Below are 13,386 nucleotides of genomic sequence, written 5' to 3' on the forward strand. Positions count from 1 at the left end.
GTTTTACAGAACACTTTACCTTAGCATCCCAAGACAACTCATTAGTTGCCTCTTCTCCCTACATTTTAAGCAGTTGATGTGTTAAAATAATTGGAAGGATTGAGGGACCTTACAAGCTTCGTGTCCATTTCTAAAAAGGTTATTATGGTATGTTTGGCCGGAAGAGATTTTTCAAATACTGTTATACTCAGAATTTATTTAACTTTTTGTACTTTTGTCTCAAATTTTTTAGACCATCCAAATATAATTTTAAAAAACAAATTCTCTCGATATTCTCAATTTTTTTAAAAATCCCACACCCAAACAAACCATTAAAAAACTTCTCAAGGTTTGTGCTCTTTCTGATGCCGTTTTACTTCAATTGCTTCGGTTATTGCTTACCACGGCCATTTTCTTGGCTTTGTTCAAAGGAGGGAAATGAGAGGAGGTCAGAAGGATTGGCAGTGACTGCCGGTGAGTGAGTTAGATGCTCCGGAAGGCTCTACAAGGGGGAGAGCAGAGAGAACACGTATTTTTATTTTTATTTTATTTTATTTTATTTTATTTTATTTCCAATTGATATCTATCAACTAAATTAGAATGCTTATAATAGGACTAAAACATGTAAATTCATTATTATTATTTTTTTTTTCTTTTTTTCGTGCACAAGAATTATTTTGTAACGTTGACAATGGCCATATTATGGAATATCCTATCGATAAAAATGGTTACGACAATTCCATTTCCTGAAAAGTTAATTACTACTAGGTTAGAAAATGATTTCTAGAGTTAAGAAAAGTAAAGAAATAGATCAAATTTCTTTTTTTAAAAAAGATAAATCATTGTAAAAATTTAATTACATACTGAGATTTTTTAAGAAAGAGAAATTTTCAAAAAGATGACTGACTTAGCTTTTTGCTCAATTCATCGAGACAGTCTTTCACAATACACCTCTTAGAAAAAATAGCTAATTAAGCACTTGATTTTGAATTATTGATCGGCTTGAAGAAGATAAATTTGGTCTGTCTTTAAGAAGAATGAGAATGACAATTCGAAGTTTGATAGCCGTTCAATTATATATTCTATGGTAAACCGCAACTCACATTCCTCACACTATTTATATATGAGAAATGTTAGAACTTTTTTTTTCCTGATATGGCACTTTGTTATTAATAAAGAAAAACTACAGCTTGATTTTTCTCTCATATTTTTATTAAAAAATACATGATAAGGTGTTATGTCAGCATAAAAGAACCCCAGAAGGACACTAGAGAGAACTATAGCATTCCTCATTTATATATAGGTTTATATGTTGGTTTATATCTTAAATGCATCGTTTGTCCCAAATTTCAATATATTCAATGGTAAATCGCAACTCACGCTCGTTAAACAAATTCAAATATTTTACTAAGTTCTTAAATAACTAGAAATGTTCGTATATTGAAAAAATATTATTTAGTAGACTGCAATTGAAATAATCAATCCATGATTCCAACATACCAGTAAATACTCTCTTCAAGGCTCGCTTGCTTGTAATAAGATTAACAGATGTTTCCATTGCTATTTTATAAGTAATTGTCCTACTCATTGAATTAAGTTATGTTTTTTCTTTTCATTATTGTAATTGTTTTTGGTTTCATTGAAAATATATATAAAACTGATAAATACTACTTTCTTTATGACTCTTATGAAAATTAAAGTCTACAATATTATGCACTAATTAGTAATTATCATTTGGGGGATTCTTGATTAGTGTTGAGCTAACTATAATGCAAATGCAAAGGTATATCTATTCGGTTAAAAAGATTAAAAAAAGTTATCGATCGATCTGGATCATGAATATATTGTATTTGTTACATATTTAAATTATATGAAATATATAATTGTAGTTACCTGAGATTATATGCAAATTCAAAGAACATATCTACAAAAAGGACCTTGTCCACCAAAATCATTAATTATATTTTTTAATATTTTTAATTAATTTTTGTTCAACTTTATTTTTTAATTTTTACTCCTCTTAACTAAAATTATGGGTCCGTCATTAACTGAATTCTTATAATAAATTAGTAACTTCACATTCTGGTCTCAATAATAATAATAATAATAAATAAGGTTTTTAAAATTTTGAATTATTTCTAACTCGCTTGGAGCTATTAGTGCTACCATGGAGTCATGTAACCTAGTTGTACTTAAACCGTCAAGGCCAACAAAAACCCTAAAATGATGTAAAAAAAAATCCCATAGTTAAAAAATATTAATTTGTTTCCAAACAAGATTATTGACGAACTAGTTTCTGAAAGCATTCATAATTAGAAAGGACAAACAAAACTCCCTTATAAAAGCAGCAATTTAAAAATGAGAAATACTTTCTTTGGTGAGGTTGTCAGCCTTTCCTTGCCAATTTAATTAGTGTCCTAACCAATTAATTACTTGCTCATAACATTAACTCTGACAAATCAGCTTCTGTTTTGCATACTAATCATCATATTAAATTTGCAATTCAATTAATTGGTTCCTTGTTCTTATTTTTATTTTTATATTTTTTTGGAGAAATGTTATTTCATATTGTAACGCCCCAAGAAATTAATTAATTGATAATTAATATCACGGTTCGTCTTCCAATCTTATTCGAAGAAGAATAAGACCATATGGATTTTTACTTCTCAAAAAAAGAATACTACACAGCTGAAACATAAGATATTCAACCTATCCACAAAGATCTTCATCTCGTGAGTTTTCTCTGCTACTTGCATCACTACATCAAAGATGCCTCCCTTAACCAAAGCATAAAGGAATGCATCAATCAAGTTGTGATCAAATCCGATTCCCTTCTGACACACACGCTGAAGGCGTGAGATATACTTTCCGACACACAGTATAACAAGTCAACAATCGTTCGTGGTGGAGACCGTTTACGTTCCTAGTGGGGGAACCACGATCGTTCTTGGTGGGAACTACGTACGATCGTTCATGAGGGAAGAGTGAACATTCATGACTCTCAGCAAATGTTCAGTTAATGTAGAAAGTCAAAAATGTGTAAACTTCCAATTAAGACCTACTATATCTTATTAATAATCTAGGGCACTACACAAATTTTATGGTATATCTCTTATTTATCTTTTGTTCAAATTAACTATTAGATCTGTAGGCATGTGGGTCCTACAGATCTAATGGTTGATTTGAAAAAATATAAATGAGAGATATACCAAAGATATACTATAGAATGTGAAATAACATTTCTTTTTTTTCCTTTTCCTTTTTGCAATAGGTCATATGCTTCTTTGTAGAGATCAATCAACTTGTTCCCATTAATGGACATCCAGCTTAAACACGTTTTTATAAAATGTATTATGTATTTTGAGAAGTGTTTTGAGTTTTGATTTATTAGTTAATATATTTACAAATAGGGGAATTCAAACTAAATATAGAAAATAAGAATGTATTACACGGCCAAACGTAGTCTTAAGTTCTGGACGTTTATTATAAATATTGAACAGCCAAGATAGTGTCACTTACATCATTCAAATTTACATATTAAAAAAATGTGCTAAAAAATTGAAAGAAAGAAGCGGCCAGCCACCCCATTAACTTTTTGGGGGCGGTTGGCCACCAATTAAGCAGCCAATGAAAGTGGTTGAACTACTCTAAATCGGCCACTAAAGATAGCCAACCATCTTCAAATTAGGCAATGAGGATTGCTAACCACCCCTAAATAGTTCTTGGAAGTGGCCGTCTACCTAAAAATAAATTGTGGTAGTCGATCATCTTAAAGGATCTAATGGCCTGGGGGTGGCCAACCACCCCTAAGCATTTAAGGGTGGTTTGTCCACCCCAAAAACTATTTTGGAATGGCCGGCCGCCTCCTCTGACTTTTTTTAGAGTGACTTACCACCCCAAATGCTTAGGGGGTGGTTGGCCACCCCAAAAACTATTTTGGAATGGCCGGCCGCCTCCTCTGGCTTTTTTTAGAGTGACTTACCACCCCAAAAGTTATTTGGGGTGGTTAGGCCACTTTATCAATTACTTTTAGGATGATTAATCACCTCCAAATAGTTCATAGGGTGGCCAACTACACTATCATAACTATGCATTATAAACAAACGACTAAGTTATAAGGTATTGTAGACTATTAATTATTTTACAACTTTTGACACGTACCATCATATAATTGGAAGATGCCAAAGTTATTTTTTTAAAGAATAATACGCCGTCAATTACATGACAGCATATATCAAAAGTTGTAAAATAGTTATACATGTAGCATTATTCCTCAAACCTTTGCAAAAAAAGAAAAACGAAAAGAAAGAAAAGAAAGCATTACTCCTCAAACAAATCCTAAAACCAATGATAATTATGATACCCAATTCCTACGTGGCTGGGAATTAAACTAATTAACCACATATATATTGACAATCTTTTGAAAGGAATATCTGGATAGCTTGGGATTTAATTTCTTTCCAAAATCTGATATATATGGTCAATTAGAATTAAAGTCTGCCACCAAAAGTGTTAAAGTTGTATAATATAGTAGCAGTAAATAGAAAGATAGTCATAAGCTTTCCATAGTAACAATGAAGAATCAAATTAATATACATAGAAACAATTGGACAAATATCCAATATTAGAAACATTGAGCCCTCTTTCTAGGTGTATGTTCAACTCATCATATACATAATGCATAGCACTTCACTCTCCATTCTCTTCTAATTTTCAAACCAATAAATAACAAAAATTCATCCCTCTTCTGGTGCAAGGTAGCCGATAATGGGGCGGCGAAAAATCGAGATGGAGATGGTGAAGGACAGCAGCTCCAGGCAGGTCACCTTCTCCAAGCGCCGGACCGGCCTTTTCAAGAAAGGAAACGAGCTTGCTACTTTGTGCGGTGCAGAAGTTGCCATGGTTGTCTTTTCCCCAGGAGGCAAGCCGTACTCATTCGGCCATCCAAGTGTTGAGTCAGTTTCAGACAGATTTCGAAATCAGGACCAAAAACCAATTAATGGCGACGTCGGTTCTTCAATGGATGCAAAGGTGGATAAGCTTAATAGGCAACTTATTGACTTGCTTAAGCAGGTCCAAGCTGAAAAGAAGAGGGGAGAGATGCTCGAGAAGGCAATGAAAGCAAAAGGGCAACCAAAATGTAAAGCGCCGATCAAAGAGCTCAGCTTGGAGGAGCTTGAAAAGTTGAAGGGATCACTGGAGGAGCTTCGTGAAAATGTAAAAGCACGAGTCAGTGAGATGGAGGCATCTTCTTCGTTGCTTCTCCTGGCAAAGAAACCTACCAAAGAGGCAGATAATTTAGCCAGTAGTTACTAAAAAAGTTTTGAGTGTTGTATTTGAACCATATTCTATATGATGGTTAATTTGTTGCTTGAACTCCAAATGTGATTAATTCATCCAAAGAAGAAGAAGAAGAAACTTCCAAATGTGTGCTAAAATATGAAAATGGATGTTATTAGTGCTAATATTTGTCTATATCTTTTTTTTGGATGAATAATATTTGTCCATATCTACGCAAAATTAAACTTGAAAGATGTGGTGGTGTTTGATAATCCTTTTAAAGATGTGAGGTTTTTTTTTTTTTTTTTAATTTATTTTTATTTATTTTTGTGTGTGTTTTAGTTAAAAATAAAAAATAAAAAATTGTTTTTACATCTCATAAACGTAAAACAAATTTTTAATTTTTTCTGTGAGAAAAGATTTTTGTTAATGTTTTAACTTGTTTGAATAGAAAGAAAAAAAAGAAGAGAGAGAGAGAGAGAGAGGATACTTAGCAAACAAACCCCACGATATTTTTGAAAATATTTTCCTTTTCCTTTTTTTAAATTTTTTTTTTTTGAGAATGATAACGACAAAAAATTTCTGTTGTTTATATATAGTTTTGGATAGAAATTTCTTACAAACTGATTTGTAGAAAATTGTCTACAACCTAAATATAAAAATGACATGTGTCTTTTAAACATGTGAGAATCACATTTTTTTTAATACTATTAAAAAAGCATGTAAGAAGCATATGCTATTTAAATAACATGTGCTTCTCACATGTCAAGGGACACGTGTTAATCTTATCTGTGGGTTGTAGAAAATTTCCTACAAACCGATTTGTAGGAAATTTCTATCCTATAGCTAGTTTTTATCCTAGGACGTGCATTATAGTTCCTTGCACGTTGTCTAGGCAATGTTATATGACCATAATTATTTGATATTTTTCATGTCGTATTGGAGTCAAATAATTAAGGAGCTAGTATATCTTCTTAGATTTTATAATTCAATAAAGAATTAAATTCCTTCCTTATTAGATTTGTTCTAGTTGTAAAAGTCAACACCTAATTAGTCAATTATGTAAACCGTAATATATTTTTTCTCTATTTAAAGGTGAACTATCAATAAGAAAAGAATGAGTTGATTATTATTTTAGAATACAGTTTAGTTCATTTTAGAAGTCAAGGCTCACTCAAAATAGCCATTGAAAATCACTCATCTTTCGAAATAGCCATTGCCTCTCATAGATTACCCTGGCCTCCTTTTCCATATCTACATGAATAATGATCTACATATTCCGTACATTCTCTCATTTTCCCTTTGTTTTATTGAGATAATGTAACGGTATTTATTCGTTTATTATTATTATTATTATTATTATTATTATATTCAAAACTTGATGAAACTTATCATATCAGTTTAATAAAATGACAATATAATAATTATCATTAAGAGCAGGGTTGGCAAAATGGATTACCGTGTCGATTTTGGGTCGACTTGGTTGGCCAGCCAACCCGAACCCAACATGATCATAAACGGGCCAACCCGTTGACTCGTTTAATATAAACTCTAACCTTATAACTTTGTGTCGGATTCGCGAGTTATGTCAAAAATTGTCACCCCTAATTATGAGTTGCTGATTCTCTTTGTGTCCCCCCGCCCCCCAAAAAAAAAATTTTGTTGATTTTTTGTTCATCGTCATTCTCATTTTTCTAGTTACAATTTTTCTTAAATGCGAGTTAAAAATTCATTTTCATACCAGGCCCAAGCCCAAATTTCCTATAATTATTATATTCTTTATTTGGCTGGTTCTATTTTTATTTTATTTTTTTTTTAAATTCTACCATGATTTCAAGGTTTTTGGGTGTATTATTTAGAAATTCAACAGGAAGAAAAATAAAGAAATTACATTTCTTTATGTTAAGAGGGACTTTTTGGCCAAAATTTCTATCTGATTAGCTTTTCTTTCGGCCATTGTCTACCTCATATCATTTTGGTCATTTTTTTTAGAGTTAAATATTTTATTGGTACCTGAGTTTTGAAAACTTTATTTTTTGATACCTGAGTTTCAATTTTCATCACAAATGGCACCTCAATTTTGGGAAAAGACCGAATTGGTATCTCAGTCAAGTTTTCCATAAAAAAACTAACGGCCCGCCACATCACTGCCACTTAGCACCACTAGGAACACGACACATGTCCCTTGCGACATGTCAGCACCCACATAATTGCCAAATCACAAAAAAAAAAAGAGTTAAGAAAAATTAAAAACTTACAAATTGTTTGGATGATTCAGTAATTATGTGGGTGCTGACATGTCGCAAGGCACATGTGTCGTGTTCCTAATGGTGTTAAGTGGCAATGACATGGCGGGCCGTTAGTTTTTGGACAAAAAACTTAACTGAGGTACCAATCCGGTCTTTTCCCAAAACTCAGGTACCATCTGTGATGCAAATTGAAACTCAGGTGACAAAAAATAAAGTTACCAAAACTCAAGTACCAATAAGACATTTAACCCTTCTTTTTATCATTAAACTATTAAAGTGTTGCAGCAATGCTCTCTCCAAAAGTCACTTTCTAGGACAACTCGTAAGGAGCAGCATGTAACTGTAAGGTTAAAGGTCTCAAATGGTGGAAATAACAACTCCTGCAGGTGAAAATGGAGGAAGAAATTAGGGAAGACAATGAAGAAAATGCACTGGATAATCACTACTACCACTACAGGCTCTTGGGAGAGGCCCAATCTCTCTGAAATTACAGCTATCTCAATATTTTCTTTCTTTTCTTTTCCCCCTCATAGCTCTCTTCCTAAATACCCGCTAAGATGGTATCGAATAAGAATCTATCCTCAGCCAAAACACAGCTGTCCTAACAGAAATTGGAATAACGAAACGGTTTCCAGCATAGGCGAATGCTGTACAGGGTATCAAACGCCTATAACCGAATACATAAAGGAAAACAAATGAAACGACAGCTAAAATAACCAAAACGCAGAGAAGTAAACCAGCTCATTGTTCTTCTAGAAGCTTCTACCCTCTTCTACTACTGAAAATAGAATCCAGCTCTACCATACACGTTATCTATGGGATTCCACCATGGGTGAGTGGCAGCTCCACCCCTACCACCGGTATGCCCATAACAGGCCCCCCCCCCCTTCACAGCACCTTGCTCGAAAGGTGGGGGTATTGCTCCTGGAGATCCCGAAGAAGCTCCCAAGAATCATCTTCCGCCAAAGCTCCTTTCCAACGGACAAGGACTTCGGTAACAACCCGACCATGGCGTATAACCATGCGGCAGGAAAGCAAGGATTCTGGTTCTGGTTTGAGCTCACCATGACCGTCCACCGGAGGCAGAGTTGGCAAAAAAGTGACATGTTGACCAACTTTGAGCTTGAGACAGGAAACGTGAAAGACCGGGTGGATCTGGGCAGAGGGAGGAAGGTCCAACCGATATGCCACCGCACCAATACGTTGGAGGATCTTATAAGGCCCAAAAAATCGAGGGGACAACTTGAGATTCTTCCTCATCGCCACAGACTTTTGCCGGTACGGCTGAAGCCGTAAGTAAACCCAATCCCCCAAATTAAATATCCGTTCCGTGTGTTTCTTATCCGCATACAATTTCATCCGATTTTGGGCTTGCTGGAGGTGCTCCTTAAGGAGGTTAACCATGGAATTGCGATCCTTAAGTTGGGAGTCAACAGCTAAGTTAGCTGAGGTGCCCGGTACATAAGACAGCAGCGAAGGGGGAGCATAACCATAGACAGCTTCGAAAGGAGTGATTTTCGTGGCAGAATGATAATTAGTGTTGTACCACCATTCTGCTAAGGTCAACCAACGACTCCATTCTTTGGGTTTGGAACCGGAATAGCAACGAAGGTATGTCTCCAGACACTTGTTTAAAGCTTCAGTCTGACCATCAGACTGCGGATGATATGCAGAACTGAAAGCAAGGGAGATGCCCTGTAACTGAAACAATTCACGCCAAAACGTACTAGTGAAAATGGGGTCACGGTCAGAGACAATGGCTGGGGCATGCCATGGAGCTTAAAGATATTGGAGAGAAACAATTGAGCAACCGTAGAGGCAGTATAAGGGTGGGCGAGAGGGAGAAAATGTCCGTATTTTGAAAAGCGGTCAACCACAACCAAAATGACAGTAGAACCATGCGAAGGAGGCAAACCTTCTATGAAATCCATAGAGATATCAGCCCAGGGCCTAGAAGGAATGGGCAGAGGCTGAAGAAGCCCTGCCGGGTGGATGGTTTTAGGCTTGTTAACTTGGCAAATGTCACACTCATGGACCAATTTCTTAATATCTTTGCGCATTCCCCTCCAGTAGAAATCCCGCTTAGCCCGATGAACTGTCTTATGAAAACCTGAGTGCCCAGAGGAGGGATTAGCATGGATGTAATCCAAAAGCTGAAATTGGAAGGAAGAACCCTTAACAATCCATAAGCGCCCCTTATATAAAAGAAGACCCTGCTGCAAAGAATAACTAGGAGGAGCCGAGAGGCCATTTTGGAGAACTTCCAATATAGAAGAAGTCTCTGGGTTGTGCTGATATGAAGTCTGTAACTCAGGAATCCATGCTGGAGTGGGAAAAGAAATTAAAGACAGGGAAAAATCGTCAGCCACAAGGGAAACGTCATGCTGTCTAGACAAAGCATCAGCAACCCGATTTTCTTTCCCCCGCTTATATTCAATGACGAAGTCGTAACCCAACAACTTGGAAAGCCAACGTTGTTGAGAAACTGTGCCAACCCGCTGCTCCAATAAAAATTTCAAGGCCTGTTGTTCAGTCTTTACCTTAAAAGGTCAGCCCAATAAATAGGGACGCCACCGTTGGACAGCCATAACCAACGAGAAGAGCTCCTTCTCATAAGTCGAGAGGTGCAAGGCTTGACCTTTCAAGGCTTGGCTGAAATACGCAATGGGGTGGCCGTCCTGCATCAAGACTGCGCCAATTCCAGTGGCACAAGCATCGCATTCGATTGTGAAAGTCCGCGAAAAATCTGGAAGGCACAAGACTGGGGGAGAAGTAACTGCAGCCTTAAGTGTAAGAAAAGCTTCAGTAGCCAGTGGTGACCATAGGAATGAGTTTTTCTTTAGGAGGGTAGTGAGCGGGGCTGCAATTATCCCATACCCGCGGATGAATTTGAGATAGTAGCCCGTAAGCCCCAAAAAACCCCGAAGAGACTTAATAGTAGTTGGTAGAGCCCACTGAGACATTGCCGCTAGTTTTGTAGGATCAGCGCGTACACCATCGGCAGAAATAATGTGGCCAAGATAGTCGATCTCCGGCACCCCAAACCTGCACTTAGAACCCTTAGCAAACAATTGATTAGTTTGAAGGATATGCAAAACAGTGTGTAAATGAGCTAAGTGATCTGCCAAATTTCTACTATACACCAGAATATCGTCGAAGAAGACTAAAACAAACTTCCGGAGACAAGGTCTGAAAATATCATTCATAAGGGCCTGGAACGTGGCAGGGGCATTCGTCAAGCAGAAAGGCATAACAAGAAACTCGTAGTGCCCCTCATGCCTGCGGAAAGCAGTCTTGGGAACATCCGCCGGCTTAACCAGTATTTGATGATACCCCGAACGTAAATCCAGCTTAGAAAAAATAGTAGCCCCGTGAAGTCCGTTCAGCAACTCATCAATCACTGGAATGGGGTATTTGTCCTTAATGGTAACCTGATTTAAGGCTCGGTAATCAACACACAGACGCCAACTACCATCAGGTTTTCGGACTAACAGAACTGGGGAAGAGAAAGGACTTTGGCTGGATTGAATCACGCCCGATTGTAACAAATCCTGCACGATTTTCTCAATTTCAGACTTCTGGAAATACGGGTAACGATAAGGCCGCACACTGACGGGTTGATCTGTAGACATTATAATCTGATGATCATGAGGTCTGGGGGGAGGAAGACCCCTAGGTTCCTAAAAAATGTGAATAAATTGCTGCAAGAGATCAGAAATAGGACCAGGAGGACAGTGGAAAGTGAGCCCCTCATCTGGAGAACAAATCTGCAGAAAGAACCCCTTAGAGGCTATAGCTGAACGAAGGACATGGGACGCGTCCTCCACTGTTAACTCAGAGGGGCTTAAACCCGTGAGGGTAATAGGGCAGGAGTTTAGAGAAAAATGCATGGACATGGCAGTAAAATCCCAAAGAATTGGACCCAACGTCCGTAACCATTCCACACCTAACACCACGTCACACCTTTCCAAGGATAGCAAAAAAAACTCTGAAGTAATAGAGGTGCCCTGCACTCTAATGGTCATCGAAGGGCACCTACCCGAACTAGAGAGGGTATCCCCATTAGCCACCCGAACCTTCAAATTCAAAGGAATGATCTCCCCCAAAGACAACTTAGGAATGGCATGTAAATCAATGAAATTATGAGTGCTCCCCGAGTCAATGAGGATGACTACCCGGTGATTGCGAATCCACCCGACTAATCCCATAGTTTTAGGGGCAACAGAGCCCGAAATGGCATGGAGAGAAATTTCAGGTTCCATAATTTCTTGAATAATCGGCTCAGATGGTGGCTCTACGGGTTCTACTATTTCTATTGCAGGAGTATCATCAGAACATCAGAAAAGTCATGAGCATGCAGCAAGTAAAGCTTAGGGGACTTACAAACATGAGCTTGGTGCCATCGTTCATCACAGTTGTAGCAAAGGCCTTTTTCACTGCGCTCTCGCATTTGTGCCGGAGAAATACGCTGGATGGTGACAACCGGATTAGGGCATGAAGAAGAGCTAGGAGACCCACTCAACTGGCCAGGAGAATTAGTATGGGGGCTCCAAGAAGACTGTCGGCTGAAAGAAGTTGTATTTTGTGGCTTAAATGACTTACGGCCACTGATCAAGTACTCCTCCTGCAGCTTGGCAAGGCCAAAAGCTGCCACCAAATTCTAGGGGGCCAGCATTCGTAAAGGTAACCGAATCTCATCCTTGAGACCACTGAGAAAACAGCTCAGTTTATATTTATCGGAGAGACCCCGAAGTCGGTTTGAAAGGGACTCAAACCAAGCCGTATAGTCCCCCACTGTTAAAGATTGGCGCAATTTGACTAAGGATTCCATTGGGTCATCGTAGGCAGGCCCAAACCGAACCAGCAAAGCCTGCATAAATGCAACCCATGTAGGGAACTGGCCATCCTCATCCGCATCCTGGAACCATACGAGGGCCTCGCCCTCCATATGAAAAGAGGCCATGCGAACACGTTGGTAGAGAGGAGTGTTATAGTAATCAAAAAACTGGTTCACCTTGTACGTCCAGGCCGTCGGATTCTCACCAGCAAAACGAGGGAAATCCAAGCGGACAGGTCAGGGATGCATGTGCCGGTCATCCCAAGGATTATCAACCACATCCTCCTCCTGATACTTTTGGTCGTCGTGGTCATCCCGACGCTCCTGGTCAAAACGGCGACGTTCCTCTCATTCTGGATAGGCATCACGGTGGTCGTGGTCAAAACGGCGGCGGTCCTCCTGATCATCACGCCGTTCTGGGCCTCGATGGAAATGGTCCTGTCGCTCGTGCACCAGATGAGGGGGATGGCCCTTGTCCTGACCGTCAAGAGCCCGTTCCGGAAAAGGACCAGGCTGAGCTTGTAGAACGTTATGAAGGAGGTTAGTGAAATTATCAAGTTTCTGTTCAAGCCGGATATTAAAGGTCTGCTGTTGGGCGTTGACAGTTTGTTGATGGGCATGAAAATCATTGAACTCTTTAACAGAGTCTTGAAGTTGGGCAAGACGGGTACCTTCGGCCATGAGGAACAGAGAGGGAAAAAAAAAAAAATTAAGGGTAGCGAAGATGAAAGGAAAAGGTCGGTAGCTCTGATACCACTTGTAAGGTTAAAGGTCTCAAATGGTGGAAATAACAACTCCCGCAAGTGAAAATGGAGGAAGAAATTAGGGAAGACAATGAAGAAAATGCACTGGATAATCACTACTGGTAGCTACGGGCTCTTGGGAGAGGCCCAATCTCTCTGAAATTACAGCTATCTCAATATTTTCTTTCTTTTCTTTTCCCCCCATAGCTCTCTTCCTAAATACCCGCTGAGATGGTATCGAATAAGAATCTATCCTCAGCCAAAACACAGCTGTCCTAACAGAAATTCGAATAACGAA

General features: G+C 38.2%; 1 protein-coding gene across 1 annotated transcript; it reads left to right on the forward strand.

Moving 5' to 3' along the window:
- The first annotated feature begins 4,641 nt into the window (after positions 1-4,641).
- LOC133867697 (agamous-like MADS-box protein AGL29) lies at positions 4,642-5,314 on the forward strand. The gene has a single exon (XM_062304462.1). It carries the CDS (start codon positions 4,747-4,749, stop codon positions 5,293-5,295), a length of 549 nt encoding a protein of 182 aa, XP_062160446.1. The 5' UTR covers positions 4,642-4,746; the 3' UTR covers positions 5,296-5,314.
- Positions 5,315-13,386: the final 8,072 nt, after the last annotated feature.

This window comes from Alnus glutinosa, chromosome 5, assembly GCF_958979055.1.
Source record: "Alnus glutinosa chromosome 5, dhAlnGlut1.1, whole genome shotgun sequence".
NCBI classification, from domain to species: domain Eukaryota; kingdom Viridiplantae; phylum Streptophyta; class Magnoliopsida; order Fagales; family Betulaceae; genus Alnus; species Alnus glutinosa.